Source organism: Aulonocara stuartgranti (genome assembly GCF_965226115.1).
Source record: "Aulonocara stuartgranti genome assembly, chromosome: 6".
In the NCBI taxonomy this organism is placed as follows: Eukaryota; Metazoa; Chordata; class Actinopteri; order Cichliformes; family Cichlidae; genus Aulonocara; species Aulonocara stuartgranti.
In genome coordinates, this window is record NC_138944.1 from 36,027,094 (window position 1) to 36,051,274 (window position 24,181).

General features: G+C 41.1%; 1 protein-coding gene across 1 annotated transcript in view; it reads right to left on the minus strand.

The window, feature by feature from the left end:
* cacna1ab (calcium channel, voltage-dependent, P/Q type, alpha 1A subunit, b) overlaps nt 1–24,181 on the minus strand; it is a 147,694-nt gene that overhangs the window by 57,000 nt on the left and 66,513 nt on the right. Inside the window, exons 9-25 of the mRNA XM_082535931.1 lie at nt 24,024–24,068; nt 23,654–23,746; nt 23,258–23,455; nt 20,789–20,901; nt 19,947–20,059; nt 19,348–19,479; nt 19,180–19,252; nt 17,839–17,959; nt 17,539–17,606; nt 16,694–16,800; nt 15,487–15,640; nt 13,043–13,656; nt 5,710–6,017; nt 4,668–4,800; nt 4,332–4,461; nt 3,088–3,147; nt 2,783–2,889 (exon numbers count right to left, since the gene is read on the minus strand). Coding sequence (XP_082392057.1) covers nt 2,783–2,889; nt 3,088–3,147; nt 4,332–4,461; nt 4,668–4,800; nt 5,710–6,017; nt 13,043–13,656; nt 15,487–15,640; nt 16,694–16,800; nt 17,539–17,606; nt 17,839–17,959; nt 19,180–19,252; nt 19,348–19,479; nt 19,947–20,059; nt 20,789–20,901; nt 23,258–23,455; nt 23,654–23,746; nt 24,024–24,068 — 2,569 coding nt within the window. The remainder of the gene's footprint in view (nt 1–2,782; nt 2,890–3,087; nt 3,148–4,331; nt 4,462–4,667; nt 4,801–5,709; nt 6,018–13,042; nt 13,657–15,486; nt 15,641–16,693; nt 16,801–17,538; nt 17,607–17,838; nt 17,960–19,179; nt 19,253–19,347; nt 19,480–19,946; nt 20,060–20,788; nt 20,902–23,257; nt 23,456–23,653; nt 23,747–24,023; nt 24,069–24,181) is intronic.

The following is a 24,181-nucleotide window of genomic DNA, read 5'->3' on the forward strand; positions in this document are numbered from 1 at the left end:
TATTAGTTCGTTACATTTTGTGGCTGATTGATATGTATGAATGATTGTACATAGTTGAGCTGAGCTGATTTTGTGATGATTTAGAAAAGAAGCAAGTAATTGTTCACATTGGGTGAGAATTCCACTTTCTGGCCTTATATCACGAATATAATTTGGTATACTCTGTGTCTTTGGACTCAGTACAAAGTGTCACAAGTTGTGGCATTAAGATCAAATGTGATTAAGTGTCAAGAATTAATCAAAGAATCGAAGGATATGGTAACAGCTAGCATTTGATTTAATCTAACAATGCGCTCGATCTGTCTAATCTGTGTAATCTGTATTGATGACCTAAATCCACAAAATAATAATTTGATAAAACAAAAAAGCTTTAGTACTCTCATCAAGTATCATTTTATGGTTGTCAGGATGCTGATTTAATACCAATCCCAGTTTAATACTTGATACTATTTTCGGTACCTCTGCAGTAAAGAAATGAGTAAATGTTCTTTTCTCCTTACGTTATTGTTTTTCTTCATATAACCTGTTTTAAAAAATGTTCTTCATAACAAAAATAAATGGTTGGATTGCTGTTGTGATTTTCTAAAAAAAAATAAAATAAGAAAAACAAGAAGCTTCACTTCACGTCACATTCCGATTTCTTACCCCTTAAGTTTTCATGCAGTGGTGCTGTCTCTAAAACACGCTTCATATTTAATCTGAACACTCCCTTACAGTAGCTATTTGCTCAGATACAGATGCCATATTTAGGAGATAATCCTTTGCTTAAAACATCATGAACATAGCTCTTAGTGATGCTGTCTACTGTCCATCACAGCAAGTGTTCATGTAGACACTAAGTAAGACATGCAATAGGCATCCAGAGAGCTGAGGAGAATGCATGTTTTTATTTTCTACCAAACACAAACACACAAATGATCCCTTCAGCTGTATCCATCGCAATAACGTCTACTAAATCATTCCATCCACTACACCCTGCCCCAGCATGCCTTGCTTATTACCCTCCCATGTACTTTACTGGGTCGTGCAGAAAAAGGAGAGTTAAATACCTGTGCCTCCAGTTTCATTAACATGGTCAGAATGGTGGAGGAGTATGTGTGTACATTTGAGTGTGTGCTGGCAAAAGAGAAGTAAGGAGGGACGCTGAGGAGATGAGTCCTTCCTGGGACAAGTGTTCTTCCAAGTGGCGGATGTAGAGCCTGGGCAATTAAAGGGTTAAAGGTGTCTGGGGCGCCCTCACCCCCACGGAATGACTAATTTTGACCTCCGGACAGGGGCATGGGGAAGAATGACGAGGTGGAGGATGTTGGATACAATGGGTTTTGGAGAGTGGAAGCTTGAATGGTGCATTTGGTGGAATCTGAATAATCAGGAGCGGATAATAGGAGTTGTACTCAACAAAGATTGGAGGTTGTGGTTTGTGGGATTAATGGTAAATTAGGGAGCAATGGGCAACACCTCTTCTTAACATACAGCATGAAAATTCAAAGCAGGAGTACTCCACAGCCAGATGTGAACCATACGGCGAGCAACTTTGCACTGTTTCAACAACGTTGAATAAATCTGCATTTAATCTGATGGTGTTCATTTCTAAATTGAATACCATCAGATTTTCTTACATTTCTTCCACTGTATCTTTGTGCCAAATGTATTTTAAATATATAGCACATTCTAGTATTATTACTTAGTTCCTAATAATGTTCCTCTGTAGTCCACCCTTAGATATCTCAAAAACTGACACTCATGGCCGACAGAGGATGAATCTTACTAATTTTGATGATCTCCCAACTTTTCCTGTGGGAGTTCTCATGGCATACACCCAGGGGCTGTGGTTCAGTACGGAGAGGCCAACTAAGATCATAGAGAGCAGTACAGCACTCCCTTGCTAGGTTACTCTCTCTGCCATATGTTAGGAACAACAGAGGTGTAGGCGATGACACTGAGAAAACGGGTAGGTGAATATAGAGAGGGGGAGGTGCTGATATGAGAGAGGGAGTTGAAAGGTGTTTGACGAGAAGGCATCAGCAGGGACATGGGCTGAAGAGGACCTGGGGGGAGTGTTGGTAAGCAGGGCTTGGGGGATCTAAGTCAGGGACTGAGATGCAAGAAAAGGGAAGGAAGGACGAAAGAGATGACTCACGGCCTGGTTAGAAGGAAATCAGAGTGGCATGGATTGGCAAACAGGGAAAAAAGGGATCGGGAGCAAGGAAGATTTGGGAGGAGAAAATGTTGATAAGGAGCAGGTTGCACTTTATAGCTTATAGACAGTTGTGTGGGAAATGATTTGGGAAACTCTTACAGTGGTTGAAATGAAGATGACAGTATAACAAAAAGCCTCTTTAAATAAAAGATGGTGATGATCTTTTAAGTGTGAAATATCAGGGATACATTTTAGTTATGGATCGCCGTCAGTTGTCGGGATGAAGGTGGCGACTGAACATCGAGAAAGACCTGCTGATATGATGACACATGTGATGGCGGCCAATACAGAAATAGAGATGAAAATGGAAAGGAGTCAGCCTACAGAAAACAGAAAAGACTGGGAAAAAAGATGGACAGAAGCAGAAACGGGAACAGAGCGAAGGGGATACTAGACAAGAGGGGATGATGAGCTCTGACGCAGAGCAGACTGAGACAACAGGAGGGTGGAAGCCAGGCCTCGCCTAGTGTATTGGACGTACACGGCTGACTGACAAAGGTCTTTCTGTCAATGGTTAAATGTGTGTGTGGGTGTGGAAGGATAGTGGAGTAGATGAAGAGGAGGATGGGGAGGGGAACTTACGTGAAGGCGAAGGCCACCAGAGCACCACTAACCACTATAAAGTCCAGAATGTTCCACAAGTCACGGAAGTAGGATCCCTCGTGGAGAAACAAGCCCAGCACCACCATCTGGAAGACAAGGAGTGTGCTCAGCATGATATATACTCATATACACACATACACAGGGACACTGACTTTACCCTCTAAAGCACGCTGGCCTTAACAAATACAGAAACACACACACAAACAGAGGACGCCTCATACAACTGCACAAAAAAGGGCTCAAAGTAGAGAGTCACACACAGTCGCACTGTGATACTTTGTTACCTTGATCAACATTTCAAATGTGAAGACTGCTGTGAAAACGTAGTCAAAATTACGCAGCACCTGCGGAGGGACACAACACCATGAGATAAATTAACATATTAGAGAGAGCAGATGAATCAGAGTGAGAAAAGATGCGACAAACGGAGGAGAGATTAGCAAAGAAAAAAAAGTACACACTAGAAAGACAATGATCCTAGTTCTAAACCTATTTTAGGTTTCCATTTTCAAACAGCTCAATCACAAAATCCACTTGCCGTGAGTGAGATTATTCATAATTTCTTCTCTTTTGTCATAATATTTCTTTGCGGTGTTAACCTATCCTCCACATTCTCTAAATCTTGATTTAATGTAATAACAGAGAAAAAAAAGCTACTAAATATCCAATCTCCATAAAGACATGTGTTGATGCATGATCAGTCATCCAGGTAAGGAAATACGTCTTTATGGAAATCCCAAAAAGTTGATTCTGTTCATCGTGATGTAGCATTTTCAGTGGGAGGTGACTTCTTCAGTCTCAGCTGATGGCAGGTTTTCCCAACCCTCCATTTACATAATGACTAAGACGAGCACCAGTGACGATGATCAAGAATCATCATGGTTAATGATCAAGAAATTGACCCCACAGCTTATTTTTTGTTGGTGGTGTTAGTTTCAGTCATTATGCAAACGTACTGTTTATAAGGTTGGGGAAACCTGGGTTGATGAACAGAATCCGCAAAGAGATATTTGCATGTGATCTATAGCCAAGGGCCTACATTGGTAATAGAAGCTTTCTGGTTTGCATTGCTACCGACCAATCCTGTTTGAGTAAGCTTTGGTTGGATGCAAGGAAATCCATCGATGGAACAGGAAATCTTGTGTGCCGGATATGAACTGTCGGTTGCAAAACTGCAAAATATCTGCCTTGCAATCACTCCTTGTTATCACATGTGGGTGTTATCAATAGGTATGTAAAAAGGAAATATTAATTAGGATGATGTGATACCTATGATTAATATGTATTATGAACAATTTAGCTGTAGCCAAATCCTTCTAGTCCTAGCACAAGCTATTTATATCACCACTGCTGACCTCTTCACTGACAGGATTTATTAACAACTAATAACTTTACTTTAAAACCATATACTATTCCCAGATCTTGCTAAAAGTTCTCAAAATATTCATTTTTATATCTGTTGTACACATCCCATCAAAAAAGAAGAACGATGCAGACAGAAAAACACAAACACATAGTCGTGTCTCACATCGTTTTGCGGTGACTTAGGGTTGACAGGGTCCTCTGCAGCAAGAGCGATGCTGCTCATAGCGATGACAGAAAGGATGGTGAACTCAAAATACTTCAGAGTCAGGATATAGTGACAGCACTTCCGAAACCTGGCGCAGACACACAGACGCGTGTGCATGTTAAGAAATAATAAACAAAAAACCCCACAACACATTAAATATGAAATATGTCTTAGGCTGTAAAGAAAAACTTTCCTTTACAATAACTTTTCCATATTCTAGAAAACAGCATGGTACAAAGCTTGGAGCTTGTGTTTGTGTATAAACACAGACACACACACAGAGTATATACTCACGGGTTAGTGGTGGACAATATGAAGCAAGAGCTATAAGGAGGCATGGGTTTGGGGCCATCTTCATCTCCGCCCTCGCTCTCCTCCTCTTTCTTCTCCTCACTTTTCTTCTGGTCGGTGTTGGCGTTCTTGTTCACTAAGAAAATCCAGCAAAGAAAACAGGGAGAACTCAGAATCGACAAACACAAAGAGACAACGTTTGACACATAAAGACTGATATTGCACTGTTGTTAAGTTCAAGAGGAAAGCCAACAATTTTAATTTAGGTGTCACTGCAGTGATATTATGCACAGTATTATAGTACAGTCAAAAACATGTTTTAAAAATAAATTAAACTGATAAAAAAAGTTAGACTGGGGTGCAGTATTGTAGTGAACTGCTCATGAGGGACCACTGGAGGGCGCTCTTTATTGGTTGAACAGGCAGCAGTCTGGAAGCAATGGTGACTGTGAACATTTGGTTTAAGGTAAAAATAAAACTGCAGCCATGCAGTTTAGTATTAATAAAAAAAGGTGGAGGCCAGACATTCGTCTATTGCCATATCTAAGTGTATACAAATGCAGTTTATTGACCACATTGTCCACAATCCTATGTCCTTTCAGTAAGCGCAGGTAGCTGCTGCAGCAGAAATTATCAGGCATTATTGGAGCGTAAGGAGTGCATATTATTATAGTTGGGTACCTGCCAGAAAGGTTTTTCGTTACTGCGTTAGCTCTCGTTGCATTAGCACTACATTTTATTGTTGAAAAATACTCTGAAATACCATGAAGGTATAATGGCATCAGAAATAAATAATATTTTAGAGTATAATGTTTTTGCAATCTGACCCATAAAAAAAAAACACACTCTTTTATACATTTTTGAAAGTATCTTTGACGTGTTTCTCGAAGAGTCTTCTAACGTTAAAGTCAGTACAACCAGTCAGAAGTACAGTTTGTACTGCATTAATGTCTCTCTGTCTAAACTAGAAGATGCCTATCAAACAAATTATAGACCCCAAAAAGCCATCTTTAGTTTTATAGTCATACGAGCCTCCAAGATTCACCTTGTAAGATGGCGTTGGTCGAGGGGTAAGGGTAGACAGGGGGCATTTCTATGGCTGTGTAGTCAGGTTTAACCATGCTAGTGAGAATCAAGCTGTCCATGCTGTGAAGCAGCGTGTGGGTATCAGCATCGCGGCAGTTGAGCAGGTTATTGACATGGTCAGGATGGTCAGGGTGATCTGGTGGTAGGGTGTAAGGGTGCTCGTGGGCATTGGCCAGCTTGCTGTTGTTGCGGAAGTTGTCCAGGTCCTCATTATACTGCTGTATAGGACGGGTGGTAGAGAGGCTTGGTCCAGTACTGTGGTGTTCCCTGATGAAGGAAAAAGAGATGGGGGAGATGTCACAAGAGCAACGCAGAGCACACAGAAGGGCAGATTCTCTACCAAGGCCAATATCCTATGATGCACTTGATATGTGTCTTTATATGGTTGTAATACATAGCCTGGTAGTTTTAATTTAAAAGTCTTAACCTCTCAATAAACAGTCTTTACAAAATTCTAAATTCAGAACTAACATTTAAAATGGCCTTTTCATTTCTTTTCCATTCTATTATTTCATTGCATTTCCTTTTCCTGCTTTCTTTGGGATTACCTACAAAATTAGCAATGGGAGTAACTATGGAATTAGCTGTGAAATTAGCTAATAGATTAACTATTGTATTAGCTATTTCACTTAAAATTTCCCTAACTCCTTTGATCCTTGTAGACAATGCAATACAAATTAGCCATGTGGAGCAATGTAAGGAGCTATCTGATTGGTTACAAAGACACTGCAATTTGCATTTATAGCTTTGCACTGTTCAAGGACATTTAGCCTAGATGTTCACTGTCTTAAAATGTGCAACGCAGATATATGAAGAATGTTAAGGAACACTGCGATGAAATGGAGCCCTGATCAACTAAGTGTGCAGTAGATTTAATCAGTGAACAATTTGGTTGAATTTCAGATTTTAAATGGATCTGTTTGTTAGTGAATGACAACTAGCTCTGGGAGATGAGGTCACACCCTCATCTGTCCTAAACCATGTTCATGGAGGATGTTACAACATTGACAGACGATGACCTCTCAGCACTTTGAGTCAGCTTTTTGGCACCAGGGACCCTCATAGCAAAACAGCAACTTGGACTTCATGCAGTAAATTCTACCTTTCTGGTGTTTGATTCTACTAATTGCTCTCTCATTTAACCCACAACTAAAATCAGTCCCAAAGAGCTGGGTAAAAATATTAAGAAGGACATCTAGCGTGAACACATTTGTACTTTTACTTGTTCCGGGAATTACATTACTGAACAGTAAATCTATTAAAACAAATGAATGTCTTCTTTCATTTTGCATTACGTTTTGTATATAATATGAACAGGACTGCAGGCTGTTGAATAGATCAAATCACTAAAGTCATACTGAACAAAATGACCAGGTGAGTTAAACTAATTGACCACTTTTACAAGTTTTAGTTACATAACTGATTAAAGATCATCAAACTGAAGTGTGCTACCATATTCATATTCATATTAATGTACAGAATTCACCTGCTTGCTGCTACTACTGCACATTCACCCAGTGTATATACTATATGTGTATATATATATATATATATATATATATATATATACACACACACACACACATATATATATATATATATATATATATATATATATATATATATATATATATATATATATATATATATATATATATATATATATATATATATATATATATATAATGTTCTTCCTCTACCCCCCCCCCCCCCAATTTTTGCACATGTCGAGGAGCGTGTCAGGCTACATTTCACTGTGTGTTATACTTGTATAACTATGCATGTGACAAATAATAAAGAACCTTGAACCTACCAAAGGAGATAGAACGTTGGACCAGGTGTACACCAAAATGGCGAATGCATACAGAGCCCAGGCTTATCCCCGCCTGGGTAAATCAGACCATCTCTCCCTTCTGCTACACCCAATATACACACAAAAGATCAAGAGCACTGGGATTACAACCAAAACCGTGAGAACATGGCCGCAGGATGCTATTCCGATGCTTCAGGACTGTTTCCACTGCACAGACTGGGATGTATTCAAGGTGCAGGACACTGACAATCGTGTCGCATTGGACAGTTATACCTCCACTGTCTTGGACTACATCTGTTTCTGTGTGGACAATGTAACAACTTGGAAACGACTCCGTGTGTTCCCTAATAATCCACCCTGGATGACACACGGAGTTCAACAACTTATTCGAACGAGGAACAACGCTTTCAAATCCGGGGACCAGGAGGCATACAGTGCTGCCAGGGCCAACCTGAGAAGAGGCATCAAGACTGCCAAGCAGCAGCACAGGAGGCGTATCGAGGCCAGGTTTGAGAACAACACAAACCCAAGGCAGGTCTGGGAGGGCATCAGGGCTATCACGGACTACAAAAGGAGAACACCATCACCCTCAGCCGACAGTTCTACTCTGGCTGAGGATCTAAATCTCTTTTATGCCCGTTTTGATAGGGAGAACACCGACCCTGTCCTGTCCCCTCTCCCCTCAACCGACCCTGCTCCAGTCCTGAGCACTCATGAGCTGAGGCGTGTGTTCCGGAGCATTAACACCAGGAAGGTGGCCGGGCCAGATGGAGTGCTGGGCCGGGTGCTAAAAGACTGTGCTGCGGACCTGGCGGATGTCTTCACCTCTATATATAACACCTCGTTGTCCTGTTCACTGGTACCATCCTGTTTCAAAGCAGCAACCATCGTTCCCATCCCAAAACAGTCAAATGTCACATGTCTGAACGATTTCAGACCTGTGGCACTCACCCCCATTCCCGCCAAATGCCTGGAGAGACTGGTCATTAAACACATCAGAGCTGCTTTTCCACCATCCCTGGACTCGCACCAGTTTGCATACAGGAAGAACCGGTCAACCGAGGATGCCATCGCCACAGTGCTGCACACATTACTGAAGCACTTGGAACACAGGAACACCTATGCACCGCTCCTCTTTGTAGACTACAGCTCGGCTTTTAATACCATCCGGCCATACAAACTCCGTCCCAAACTCCACCAACTGGGACTTAACTCCTCTCTGTGCAACTGGATTGTGGACTTCCTCACTAACCGTAGACAGAGTGTCAGAGTGGGTAAGAACACCTCTTCCACCCTTGTGGTCAACACCGGTGCCCCTCAGGGGTGTGTCCTGAGCCCTCTGCTATACACTCTCTTCACCCATGACTGTATTTCCTCCTGCGCGTCCAATCTCATTGTTAAGTTTGCCGATGACACTACAGTGCTCGGACTTATATCCAACAACGATGAGACAAACTACAGGACAGAGGTGCAACAACTAGAGTCATGGTGCCACGACAATAACTTGGTCTTAAACACCAAAAAGACCAAGGAGATCATTGTAGATTTCCGGAGGAAGGGTCATAACAACCATCTGCCTCTCTTCATTGGCAGTGAGGCGGTGGAGAGGGTGAGCAGTTTTAAATTCTTGGGGGTAACTGTGACCGAGGACCTGTCCTGGGGCAACCATATCACCTCAGTTGCACGGAAGGCCCAACAGCGCCTCTACTACCTGAGGAGACTGCGGAGCGCACACATTCCCAGATCTCTGATGTTGAACTTCTACAACTGTGCCATCAGCAGCGTTCTGACGTATGGATTTCTAGTGTGGTTCCCCAGCTGCACCAAGGCCGATCAGCAAGCACTCCAGCGGGTGGTGAAAGAAGCTGGCAGAATTATTGGAACAAGTCTGCCAGAGATTAGTAATATCTTCCCCTCTCGCTCAGTATCCACAGTATCCTGCGGGACCAACATCACCCTGCGCGCCACCTTTTCCACCTGCTGCCCTCAGGGAGAAGGTACAGGTCTATACAGGCCAGAACATCCAGACTGGCCAACAGCCTGTATCCACAGGCTGTGAGGCTCCTGAACTCTCTGCCCCCCTCTCACGGACAATAACCATATCCAACTTCTTAATAGCACTGAACTGGTCTGCATTGGTGCATCATATCTTTATTCTCTTTCCCCCCCTGCCCCCCCCCTTTCTTAAATAGATAACTATCATATCTGACATCATATCTCACAGTACAAAAATATTGAATGGGTTGCATTGTTGTACTTTGTCATGTTTCTCAGGTCTTTGTCTGAATTTCTTATGAACATTACTTGTCATGTTCTCATGTTGTTGCTAAGGATTGTCTTATTGCACTGGAGTCACACTGGGTTAAATATTTACACTTGGGTTTTAAGGGGTATTTATTATTTTCTTCATTATTTTATTTACGGGTTGTACGGAAGCCCCAAACACAATTTCATTGTTCTCTGACAATGACAATAAATACTTAAATAAAAATAAATACTAAGTAACTTTAACCTTTTATTTCATTTTTTTCAGTGTACAATAAATAAATTAACTACATACAGTGGTCACTCGCTATAACGCGGTTCACCTCTCAAGGCCTCGCTGTTTCGTGGATTATTTTTTGTGCAATTTTGCATGCTTTTTTTTTTTTTTTACAGCTCATTGTGTTCTGCATCCTGATTGGCTGTACACCACTGTCAATCAATCCCGTGCCGTGTCTCCTGTACAGCACAGATTGCGTTCAGCTTGTCAAATTTACATAAATCTTTGATCGCTAGCAGCGTGACTCTGAAGTGCTGCACTGCATGTTTGTACGTTTTCTCCCCAACAAACACAACAATGTCAATGAAATGTTTTGCACCGTCAAAGGCAACCGCGGGTGACTTTGGTTTTATTCTATAATACTGGACTTGTTTTTCTACAAGGGTTTGAACGTTAAGAGTGTTTAAACAAGAGAGAAAAGTGTGAACATGTTCATGCCTGTCTGAAAAAAGTGTATAAAGTGTGTAGTGAGGGGTTTTACAGCCTTAAAACATCTATAATAATTGTAAAAAATAAAGCTACTTCGGGGATTTCACTTATTGCAGGTTATTTTTAGAACGTAACTACTGTGATAAACGAGGGACCACTGTATACAGGGAGTGCAGAATTATTAGGCAAATGAGTATTTTGTCCACATCATCCTCTTCATGCATGTTGTCTTACTCCAAGCTGTATAGGCTCGAAAGCCTACTACCAATTAAGCATATTAGGTGATGTGCATCTCTGTAATGAGAAGGGGTGTGGTCTAATGACATCAACACCCTATATCAGGTGTGCATAATTATTAGGCAACATCCTTTCCTTTGGCAAAATGGGTCAAAAGAAGGACTTGACAGGTTCAGAGAAGTCAAAAATAGTGAGATATCTTGCAGAGGGATGCAGCAGTCTCAAAATTGCAAAGCTTCTGAAGCGTGATCATCGAACAATCAAGCGTTTCATTCAAACATCAACAGGGTCGCAAGAAGCATGTGGAAAAACCCAAGGAGCAAAATAACTGCCCATGAACTGAGAAAAGTCAAGCGTGCAGCTGCCAAGATGCCACTTGCCACCAGTTTGGCCATATTTCAGAGCTGCAACATCACTGGAGTGCCCAAAAGCACAAGGTGTGCAATACTCAGAGACATGGCCAAGGTAAGAAAGGCTGAAAGACGACCACCACTGAACAAGACACACAAGCTGAAACGTCAAGACTGGGCCAAGAAATATCTCAAGACTGGTTTTTCTAAGGTTTTATGGACTGATGAAATGAGAGTGAGTCTTGATGGGCCAGATGGATGGGCCCGTGGCTGGATTGGTAAAGGGCAGAGAGCTCCAGTCCGACTCAGACGCCAGCAAGGTGGAGGTGGAGTACTGGTTTGGGCTGGTATCATCAAAGATGAGCTTGTGGGGCCTTTTCGGGTTGAGGATGGAGTCAAGCTCAACTCCCAGTCCTACTGCCAGTTTCTGGAAGACACCTTCTTCAAGCAGTGGTACAGGAAGAAGTCTGCATCCTTCAAGAAAAACATGATTTTCATGCAGGACAATGCTCCATCACACGCGTCCAAGTACTCCACAGCGTGGCTGGCAAGAAAGGGTATAAAAGAAGAAAAACTAATGACATGACCTCCTTGTTCACCTGATCTGAACCCCATTGAGAACCTGTGGTCCATCATCAAATGTGAGATTTACAAGGAGGGAAAACAGTACACCTCTCTGAACAGTGTCTGGGAGGCTGTGGTTGCTGCTGCACGCAATGTTGATGGTGAACAGATCAAAACACTGACAGAACCCATGGATGGCAGGCTTTTGAGTGTCCTTGCAAAGAAAGGTGGCTATATTGGTGGCTGATTTGTTTTTGTTTTGTTTTTGAATGTCAGAAATGTATATTTGTGAATGTGGAGATGTTATATTGGTTTCACTGGTAAAAATAAATAATTGAAATGGGTATATATTTGTTTTTTGTTAAGTTGCCTAATAATTATGCACAGTAATAGTCACCTGCACACACAGATATCCCCCTAAAATAGCTAAAACTAAAAACAAACTAAAAATTACTTCCAAAAACATTCAGCTTTGATATTAATGAGTTTTTTGGGTTCATTGAGAACATGGTTGTTGTTCAATAATAAAATTATTCCTCAAAAATACAACTTGCCTAATAATTCTGCACTCCCTGTATACGCTGTGTGATAATTGTGTGATTTTAACTAGAACCTACAAAATTGTACAGTACTCATGTTACTTTACCAAAGTTTTGGTGGCTAATTGTGCTGCTTAATACTTTTTATTGTTTAGATTCGACAATCAGATTTTAAATGGATTTGAAATGTTGTGAATAACACAAATGAACTTCAATCAATGGTGTCCTCACTAGTCTTTAATCATTCTATCTCAGGTCTTTTAACTCTTAACTATCATAAAGTTATGACAGCTGGACTGAGGAGACATTTATGATCGTGGCTCAAGAGTTGGCAGTTTGTCTTGTAATCGTAAGGTTGCCGGTTCGAGCCCCGGCTTCGACAGGCTCGGTCGTTGTGTCCTTGGGCAAGACACTTCACCCACTGCCTACTGGTGGCGCCAGTGTCCGGCAGCCTCGCCTCTGTCAGTGTGCGCCAGGGTGGCTGTGGCTACAATGTAGCTTGCCATCACCAGTGTGTGAATGGGTGGATGACTGGTTGTGTAAAGCGCTTTGGGGTCCTTAGGGACTAGTAAAGCGCTATACAAATACAGGCCATTTACAGACAGCGTTTTAAATAGTATCTTTAATGGCTGTAGGTTGTACCCATTAGCCATCTAAGACTGTATGTAGGATGGAAGTGACTACTTCAAAGGCACAGTGATAGCAAGTTCATTGAAAACGTTTGCAATAATTTTGGTTGTTAGGTCATTTCTAACCACTGTATTCACCAGTACAACAACCTATACTGACTGACAGGATTAATTCGAGACTTTCCTTACCTTCTGCAATGCCCTTTGCTCTTATCATGGTTGCCATGTCGATGTCGTCTTGCTCTCCGCCCTTCTCCTTCCACGATTTTCCCCCCCTCTCCTTCTTTCCCCCTGGATCGGTGTCGCCTGCCTTCCTCTCCTTCTCTTGCTGCCCTGCGGTGCTGCCTGGCCCTCCTGTTCTCATTATGTCCTTCTCCTGCCTCACTCTGGTGGGGGGAAACACTGCGAGCTTCACAGCCTTCCCTGTTCCGGTGCCGATGGCCTCGATGGCTCCGGTGGCTCCGGTGGCTGTGCCTCTCCTCCCCTGGACGGCCCTCTATGCTCGCCTCCACATTACCCAGAGATGTGCAGCTGAAGCCGTGCTCCATACGGGTCTCTGATAGCTGGCTTGTCTCTCTGCTGTCTGGCCCAAAGGGTTTCTGATGGTGATCGCGGTCGTAGTGATAGCAGTGGGCGGCACGGCGGCAGTGATCTATGTCCTGGCGCCGGTACTCCTGGTCAAGTGGCAGTTCTCCAGGTTGGGTCTTGTTGGTGTTATTATTGCGGTTGTCCTGTGGGTTCACCACCAACGGCCTGTCCAAGTGGGTTTTCATGTCACCACGTCCTTTCCGTGGGTAAGACGCCTGAGTTAGGGTGACAGGGTAGCAGATGACATTACGAGGTTATATGCAAACATCAGCCAAATGTTAGCCCTGGAGTAGCTAGCCATGTATGATCATGTTTTTCTAAGCAGGTCTCAGTACACCACTTATAATACATTTCAATCAAATACATTTACTTGAATTTAATTGAATCCTAGAGACTGACTTAAAATCTTTCTTTATCATTTGCAAACATGAATCTCTTGTCTAGGTGATCATTTATGTTAAGATGTATATTTTTTAAATCTAAATTGTCATTTGGAATTTTTTTTCACGTAGCAAGTAGCAAATTTAAACATTAGTGGTTGTTTTCCATGGTATATTAATAAAAGACAGTAAATCATGTAATAATGAGTAAAAAAAACAATACTGCAAACGGAAAGAAAACAGCTGCTCTAGAATAAAACCACAGCAATGACACTGCCATCCATGCATGCTTGAAACCTTTTAAATTGCTGTTTTAAAGAAGCAAATGCTCATCAAGCCAAGCAAAATACATCAGCTTTTCATGTATTTTGGGTTGCAGTAGCAATTGCTTCTAAGCTGGCAAATCAGATATAGTCCGGAGTATTTTAACCTTCTTTGGTATCATATTTTATATATACATATGTTAACCCAGAAATAAACAAGTAGGATTTACAGCACTCGTGCCGGTCCCATTCCCTCCCCTGGGTCACAGATACACAGTTCAGCAAACAGACCACCATTTTTGGCTCCATGTGAACAAGTTTTTAAACTTTTTTTTTAATTTGTAAAGCCACAAAATGCTAAAACAGAACCAGCTGTGAACATACAGTTTGCTGAGTCATATCCAGCCAACTCCTGATTTGCACTTTGCCCCATTCCAGTTTTGAGTCCACTGCTTTCTCTGCATGCCCCACTTTAATATTGCATTGCTCCCAAGCACGCAGCTTCAAGCCGTCCCATATAGCATTGCAAAAATAACACTCCTTCACAGGCTTAAAGGGATATTACACTCTGGCATCAAAACATGTAGATTACGTTATGACCCAGAATACACAGCAGTTATTAGTTTTATATATGAAATCTAATTATGGAAAAGAAGACAAACACTGAGCCATGACTCCCAAAAAGTTGATCCTGTTCATCTTGACATTTTCAGCTGGACGAAAATGCAACGTCCAGATGAACAGAATCAACTTTTTGGGATTTCCTTACCTGGATGATTGAGCATGCATCAAGACACCAAGCAATGACTGTCACATTGACTGGACATTGGATATTACTGTGAGATAAAGTTTACCGATCTTAAATAGACTTTACATTCAATACCCATCTATGGTCTAAGTCATCATCAGTGGAAACCATAACTCTAACTCTATGCAATCAGAATATGTAATTCTTTTTAAGCTGTTTTCCAAAATCTTGGTAATCAGGGGACAAAAAAGGCACACATGCATAAGGTTTGGAGCAGCTGTTGGGGTTATAACCAATGATGACTTGGACCTAAGAGGGTTAAGATAAACTCAATCTCAGAATTATAGATTAGCTTTAAAATTACTTGCAATTGAGCAGGATCTCCAACTCTTGGAGAACAATGGACACAAACGTTCTGATACAATGTTTTTGACCTTACAATAGATGATTTTCAATGTCATGTTACATATTAATACATGTGTCACAAGTGTCCTCCAAGAGTCATCCATTCAAAAAGAAGTGGTGTTAATATCCCTTTAAGGTGTTTACAGATTGCTTTACACACATTACAACAAATATTTACCATATATATCAGGAGTAGACTGTATACATATGTGTATATGTGTTTTTTTCTTAGGGGGGGAAACACCTCACCTCTTCTCCCTCCACTCCCGCCTTCCAGTCTTCCTGCTCCAGCTCATTGTAGAGCGCCTCGCGGCTCGTCATTAGGTTCTGTCGGCGAATCTCACTTGTTCTCTGCTCCCACACCGACTTATTTCCCTTGGTGTGGTTCTTTTGCTGCTCCTTACTGTTGGGGGAAATTAGGGGATGTTAGGCAGGAGAAAAGGAGTTTTAGTTACAGCGAAGATGGAGGGGAAACACAAGAGGGTGTAGTAAAATAAAAGAAAGGCAGACGTGAGTGATTTCAGGTAAGGCAGGAGGACGAGGTGGAGATAAAGTGAAGATGTTGAAGAATGAATAAGCAAGGAAATTGGTGTCATTGTATTGTTGTCAGAGGTGTTATGGGGAAAGAGATGGTAATGAGTAAGTGAGAAAGAAAAAGGAAAAGAAGGATTAGACACTTGAGGACAAACCCACTGAAATTTAGCCACACATCAGTAGCAGTAATGTAAAAACGGTTCATCCTTAAAGGGAAAATCCAATTATATGTATGACTTTAGGTATGTTCTTATTTATCCATGTAGACTGTTTAGGTAAGAGCTTTGCAGTTTGGCTGATACTGGTTTGAATAAAAGAAATGCATCTTACTTGCCTTATTATTACTGAAAACAACAAATAAAATTAGATTGGAGTTTTTTCAGAAATTAATCAGACCATGTTGTGAGCAGTTTTATGAAAAAATTATCTTCACCTGTGACTGAGGACCATCTCTCCAACACAAATTTACCAGCACCAAATCTTCTCAGCACAGGCTCAGTTAGCCACAGCGACTAAAAATTCTAGTGGCTTCCAAAGGAGCAGTGAGTTTATTTGAGCAACATTCTCATGTATACCATTGTCAGTGTTTCTGCTGCCAGGAGAAGATTCTACAGGCTGTCCGCCTCTCGCTCTTCTTCCCTTCACAAAGCCCTGAATCTGTTCCTTTCACTCTCAGAACAATCGCTTTATCGTGTTTTAGAGAACAGTGAGAGTGTGATGGTGACTGTGTGTGTGTGTGTTGTGTGCAAATGAATGCCTGCCAATCATAAATGTTACGAAAGACAGTCCTGGAAGAAAAAAAACAAACATTGCACGTGGGATTGTGCCTCTTTGTCACTGCAGCCACATGATGGATTTTATGTGCAGTGTTTTGAATGTACTCACATCTTTGAGGGTTATCTGTGTAAATGTGTCAACTCACGCAGCAATAGACAGGTTGGCAGCTGACAGAGGGCTGACCTCTGCCACCTCCTTTGCCTTCTGTAGTGCTGTCTTCTGATTGGCTGCCTCTTCCTGTTCTTCTTCATCCTGTTAAAGAAGAACAGTAATCTGGTCTAAATTTTGGGTGAGCACAGAGTCCACTAGAGGATGCCAGACCCTGTTTTTGATTGTTTGGTCAGAGACATTCACACCAGTAACCTGCTAGAGGTCATGCTGGCCCTCCTTGCACAAATGAGCAGATACCGGTCCTGCTCATGTGTTAAGGACCTTCTACAGCCCTGTCCAGCTCTCCTGGAATCTCCTTCATGCTTTTGAGACTATGCCGAGAAATGTTCTGGCAGTGGCACAAATTGATGTGCCATCCTGGAAGACTATCTGTGCAACCTCTGCAGGATCCAGGTATCGCCTCATGCTACCAGTAGTAACACTGACTGTAGCCAAATGCAAAACTAGTGAAAAAGAAAAAAAAAACGTCAAAAGATGAGGAGGAAAAAATCTCAGTGTCTGTGAAACCGTTCCTGTTTTGGGGGTTGTCTCACTGCTACCCCTCTAGTGCACCTGTTGTTTTTATTAACACCAAAGCAGCTGAAACTGGTGAAAAATTCCCTCTGCTACTTAACTGACCAAATCAGTTTAACAGAGTATAACTTGATGTTATACTCTGATTAAAAAGTGTTTGTTTAATTTTTATCAGCCGTGTATATTTCTATAAACTGGCCCAAAGCATTCTCACAGTGAAAGCTGTCAGGAAGATCATTATGCTTGCAAGTGCTTTAGCTAACGACAACAGCTTGGTAACACATAGCATAACACGTAGACCTGTACCTTTGTAAGCTCCTGGGCATTGGCCAGATTGTCAACAGCGATGGCCAAGAAGACGTTAAGCAGAGTGTCTGTGGTGGCAGAGGTTAGGGAGAAATGCTGACAGGAAGCTGAGTGTTTTTCATGAAAAGCAAGTGGAGACAAAAAAGATACGACATGTTGTAGATAAGCAAATGACAGAAGAAGCAAAACAAGTTGAATTTTATGTATATGACAAAATATATGCATCTGTATAACTTTTCTTAGAACATATAGATACAGCACATTTGAGTACATGCACAGGTAAGCGTGAAGGCAGGATACAGTTGCCAAAGAGTGTCAGGACAATAAAGAAGATGGAGAAGATCATCCCCTTGTCTTTCACTCCACCCTGGGACTCAATGCCATAGTACATCACCTCATTCCAGTCTTCTCCTGTCAGGATCTGTCGAGAGAGTTTTAGTTTCATTGGTCTGATATAAAAGGAGTGAGTTTGCTGTGAAAGCCTTTAGTCGCTTCACTGCTTGACCACTTATCTGTTAACAATAAGTAATCAAGCAGTAATAATAACCTAACCAATAACATTTGGATCCGAGCTTGTGGTGTAATGTATATGCGCACTGAAAGTGTTGCATTTTTGTGGAATATTCATCCTCAAAAATCACATAATAAAGAGAACACAGCAGCTGGGAGAACTTCATGGTTTGCACATATTTCGCTCGATATTTCCAGAGAAATAATTTCGGAGATCTGATTGACCCAGAGCAGCATCTAGTTGTGTGTCTGAGCTAAAAACTGTATTATTTTACTATATTAGTACTGCGCGTTTTGAGCTACAAGTGCACGTATTGCGAAATGCAATAATCTGATTGGTCAGATCTGTTTATTCAGATCTGACAAACTGGAAAACTGGAGCTTGGTTAGAAAAAAGAAATGTCGCAAATTCTTTCAGCAAAATTACACAGTTGGTGTGCACGGCTGCCTTTAGAGCACTGGAGTTCAACGAAATACACGACACGCAAAATATTCACAGAGATTTTACGTATTCTGGTGGTTTTTTTGCGTCAACTCACTTGAACACCATTTCTAGTTAAAAGGTTTTGGGAGTTGCTGGACTGCAACGTCTCCAAGCTGCAGCGGCTTTGCTGTGAAATTCCTCCATGCTACGATAACCGTCATGCTTAATCTGCTGTTGATGTGCTTTGTAGTAAACAACAAGTAAACTGAATTTATCAGCCATACATACATTGTCCAATCAAGCTTTACGAGTAAGGATCGGACCACTGTCCAATCCAAATATCAGATATCCCTAATTAGACATGAAGTTGTGTTACTTTAAATGCCCTCAGCCCTTTAGATACCTCTACACACTCTGATACACACATACCGCTGGTACATTTGAGTGACACAGCTCTGACAAAGTCACTCAAAGAAAATAAAGCAAAAACTGCTCCTAACAAAAGACAGCTTTCTAAATCACTGCAAGACAACACAGAAACATTGGACCTGCAGTCAGAACTGAACAAGACTGATGACAGCACAACAATAGGCTTTGTTAATATTCAGTCATGTGAAGTGTAGAAATGAGTCTGGAAAACCGAGTTACTCTCATTTTAATATTTGCTTCGTTCTCTAAGAAACCAGGCACAAAGCTTTCTTCCCCACCTGAAACACTGTCATGATTGCTGCAGCAAAAGTGTCAAAGTTAGTAGGAGGCGTTCCGTCGTCAAAGTTAAATCTAAGGAGAAGAAAGGAAAATGTACAGTAAGAAAATAGATGCTCAAATTTAATACTGGCAGTTGAGCTTCTTCTTAAGTTAGTGGTGATACTGACTGTCCTCCAAACAGCTGCATCCCCAACAAGGCAAATACCACGATGAAGAGGAAGAGGAGGAACAGCAAGCTGACGATGGACTTCATGGAGTTCAGCAGAGAAACCACCAGGTTTCGAAGTGGTGCCCAGTACCTGAGGAAAAGGAGGACGTGTGCAAGGAGAAGGACACATGATGAGGATAAATGAGACAACAAAAAAAGTAAGCAATAGAAGAAAAGAGAGAGGAGGAAGGAAAGAGGGCAGCGATAAAGAAGAGGATTGAAACCATTTACGTAAACTCTGAACAGGTACATGTTTTTAAGCCAAATTCAGCCTTTATTTTGTTAATTTGAAATTTTAACATGAAATTGTGTCTGAGCTGTTTTGCTCCTTTTCATGTATACCCTCCTGTTTTTACCACCTCTGAGCTTCTCCAGTAACCAACAGGTGTCCCAAATAGAATGACGTGCACTAGTAAAAACATCCAACTCTCTTTCATTACATGTACCATAAGCTCAGCCTCTTATCATGTGCTTCATTATCATCATCGTCTCATTTGTGTACTGATGGAAGAGCATGCAAGTCTAAGAGAAGTCAGAGGAAGAGCGAGAGACACTTACTTTGTGACTTTAAAGATGCGGAGCAATCGCAGAGCTCGTAACACGCTGATCCCGAAGGACGTGCCTGGTTTTATGGTGGCCCACACAACCTCGAAGATACTGCCGACTATTACCTGCACGCACACACAATTCAATACAGTCAGAATGCTGAGTTCAATCAGCAGCTATTAGAAGTTTAAGCTTGTATTTATTTATCAAAAAAAAATCTCTGAAGCCCCGAAAACAGAATTTTTCCTCTGCCAAGGCACAAGAACCCTTGTTTATACCATAGACATTATTAGGATGCTGCTTAGTTATCCAAGAAGCCGAGGTAAATGCATATTTTTCTTTATTATTATTTTACTTTGAATTGTCGGGTCCTTTCCAGGGGACCACCGGCTTTGTCAGTAAACATTACTTATATAAAGAAGAAGTCATAAGAAGAAGATTAGTCTAGTATTAGACTGAAGCTAAAAAGGAGTCATAGGTTATAACTTTAAAAGAAATTTGACCAGGCACATTTTGCACTTTTAGTTTTTGAATGATCACAAAACAGAGAAAACACCCATGTTTACTAATACCTATCACTAAACATTTAATCCTGAGATGGCTTAATTTGAAACAAAAAACTGGAATTTAAATGGAAATGTCTCTGTGTTGGAGTTAGAGTCTTTGCTTCTGATCACATTTGCTGAGGAATTAATAAACTGATAAGAAAAACCCCCAATAAAAACAAAACTTACTACAGAAGCAGACCACCACACTAATAAATTCAGTGAGAGATTAAATGCAGTGTTGGATTTTATAATCAGTACTTTTTTTTTTTTTGCACTTAGTTTCAGTGTGTGAGTTTGTGCACTCACCACACAGTCGAAGCAGTTGAATGAGGAATGGAAGTAGGGCTGGATGCCCAGACCGTACATCTTGATCAGCATCTCAGACATGAACAAACCGAGGAAGACAAACTCTGCATAGACTGGAGAGAGAACAAAGGAGAAAAGAATGATTTGGGGCACGAATGAAGCAAAGAGAAGGGATTTTGTTAGAAACAGAAGGCGAGGAATGTGAGTTAGAACAAGAGGGCGACATAAGGATGTGGAGAAAGGAAGGTGAAAACGAAAGAAAGTGAGGCCACGGAGAGAAAAACCAAATGAGATAAAAAGACAAAAATCAAAATCAGGTAAAAAGAAGGTAGTAGTGAAAACCAGATGGGAGCATGACAGAGTGAGAGAAAGACTCAGTTGAGTGAATGATAATAGAGGTGCGAGCCACTAGCAAGTGTTGTATGAGATTGTGGTGATGAAGGGACTTCATCAGCAACGACAACTTTGTATGCTAATGCAGCTGAACACCAGCCAGGGACAACAAGCTGACTCCATCACGGCCTGTGTGTACACATGTATAAGTAAGTATTTATGTGTGTGGTCACATCAGCAGCAGCAAGCCAGCAACTAAAACTAAAGAGTTACACAACGTGTGTCAAGTGGAACTCAGCAAACAAAACTCTTCCGAGCATGATAGTGCAGATCAAGGATACGTGTAACTACAGAATGGGGATAACACTTGAGAAATAGAGAACACACTCTGTTTCTGCTGTTTGGTGTAGTTAAATTTGTAAAGGCTTGTTTGCATGTGTAGGAGGAAACGGCAGATCTGAAGTGTAAAAAAGATGACTCAGGTTGGGACGAGGTGAGAGTGGGCAGCGGTGGAGATTAAACTGGAAACAGTGAAGCACATCACACGTAGTGTCAGATGTTTGCCTTAGTGTTGCATTTTGCATCCTGTACTCTTATTTGCATGTAGTCCACCAACGGTCCCTGCACATGGTGTACTGTTAATGCACATCAGTGCCAAACAGACATTCCTGTGACCCAAATAAAACATGCAGCATTAGTATATAAAGTAGTGTATAAATACTGAAGTAATCACTAGTTTTAATTTCTCCTGTTTTTAATCGTAATAATTCTTAATCATTAGCATTTAACATGCTGCTCACACAATAACACGTGATAAAGAGCTGGGGTAGTATTTTCTTTTTAAGTTACATGACTCACAGCATAAAGGCAAGAGTACATTCTATATTGAGTAAATGTTTTGAGCCACCTTTTGTTTGTATTTTACTAGGGAAATGGGAAATATGTGCAGTAATTTATTGAAGCATATGCAAACATAAACCTGGGTATATAAACCAAAAACAGACGAGCTTGAAAGTCAACACCCGACCTCCTCTGAACATACTGATCGTGATTTCAGCTAAAGAGTTTGATTCATCACTCTGTGAGAACTGTTGGCCCTGATATTCAATCCAGTTCTTGTGTAATTAGGTTTACCTAATTATTATTATTCAGTTCCAATGTACAGCGTTTTGCGGCAGCTGTGGTTGTTTTAAAGTGCTTTATAAATAAAGACGACAACGATGATGATACCTGAGCCTTCTCTTCCCGTTTCTCTTCCTTAAGAATGGCGTCTTGATGGACAGCCTTCCACTGAGACCATTTCTGATTACGCTTCCTCAAACAATGGATGGATCAACTTAAGGGCATTTCTTAGGTCCTGTGTCAAGTCTTTGCTGGACTTTTGCCACAACTTTCAGATACTATTCATTTACCATAGATGAGGTTTTTTTTTTACTTCAAGCACTTCTACTTTCACCCGATTTCCTCAAATTTTTCAAGGACACTGCACACCATGCCGAGATACCCCAAGTTGTAAAATAATAGCTCATTGGGAATCACCTTGTTGGTACAAAAATACTATTTTATGTACAAAAATACTACTTTATGCCAGTTAAACTTTGTTATCTTTGACATTTTTTCATATATTAAAGAAATGGGAACAAATTATGTATTTTTGTGACAGGCTGCTAGTAAAAACGTGCTTTCAGATACAATTTAAAATTAGCTCTTTGCTAAGGCATGTGTTATTTGAAACACATACCTTATGTTTATTTGACTTAGGTGCTCAACAAACAGAAAAACATGAAAATGGTCACTTAAAAAACACTAGACTGAAAACAAAGAGAAAAAGCAGCCAATGTCCAAAGAAAAACATTGAATTATTTCTCAAGAGCACTTTAAAAATAATCAGAAAATCTGGCTCTAGCAAAATATAAAGGCAAACTGAACTAGTGGGGGAAATTCCTGTGTTAATTTATTAAAATGCTAGCAGTAATTAGCAGCGACCTGTGTGTGTGTGATGTGTCTATAGAATCCATGAATGTACCTTTGTACAGAGGGCATCTAGTATCAAAACTTAAAAATTGGGGTCCACAAACAAGTGTTTGTCATCACAGTGCATCCATCTTTTCTGTACAGTCTCTGGCTTTTACTCACAGAGAAAGTCAGTGAGCATCTCAGGCTGGTCGTAGTGCACCACGGCCACACAGATGGTGTTGAGGCCCACCAGAAAGAGCACTATCCAGTAGAAAGCCTGCGTCTTCACTATCTTACGGATGAAGAATCGCAGCCGTCGCTCTTTCTTGCTGTAATTGGAGCCCTCCTTACCGCTCTTTATGCTGGAGCGTGCAAAACCTAAGAAGAAGAAGGAGAAAACGGGGACGAAGGGGATATAAGGGAGACATAAAAGTCTATATTTAAGATTTAACAGATTTATATCTCCAGTTCAGTTTCCTCTATCTTTACAATGATGACGATAGTGTAGAATTCAAAACACGACTCTGTTCTTGGTCCTTATTCGTCCTTTGCGTGTCATCCCTGTGTTTGTCTTACCTACTGCATCTCCAATGTTGTCCTCTCCTTCCTCAGGGTTCAGCAGCTCTGTCTTGTTGTTTTTGGTTTTGATGGTTGGCCTACGCCTCGAACCTAGAGAGAGAGAAACGAATTGTCTCGTCTTCAGTCTGTCTCTCAGATGTCACTCTCTCACCCTTCCCACAGAATCTGTCACTTGCTGCTGTACCGCGCTAAATCCCACATTTATTTGCACATTTAAATGAGCAGCTCTAAAAACCGCTAAAGCATTTAAGATAAAAAAAAAAATTGTACTAGACTTTTATTTGCTGTACCTTTATTTATACTCTATGGGCAGTGCCTTTCTCACTGTCATACAAAAACATTAACACAGCAAATGAAGTTTAGTTACCATCAAAGTTCCCTGTAGTATCTTCCTCAGCCAGAATCACCTCCTCTGTAGAATTCAATGAAATGAGATTTTGGAGCATTATATCAGGATTTGGTTGTGTGTGTGTGTGTTTTTTTTAATTCTCTAGTAGGAGCTTGAGCAGCATGTGTCAGCACTGG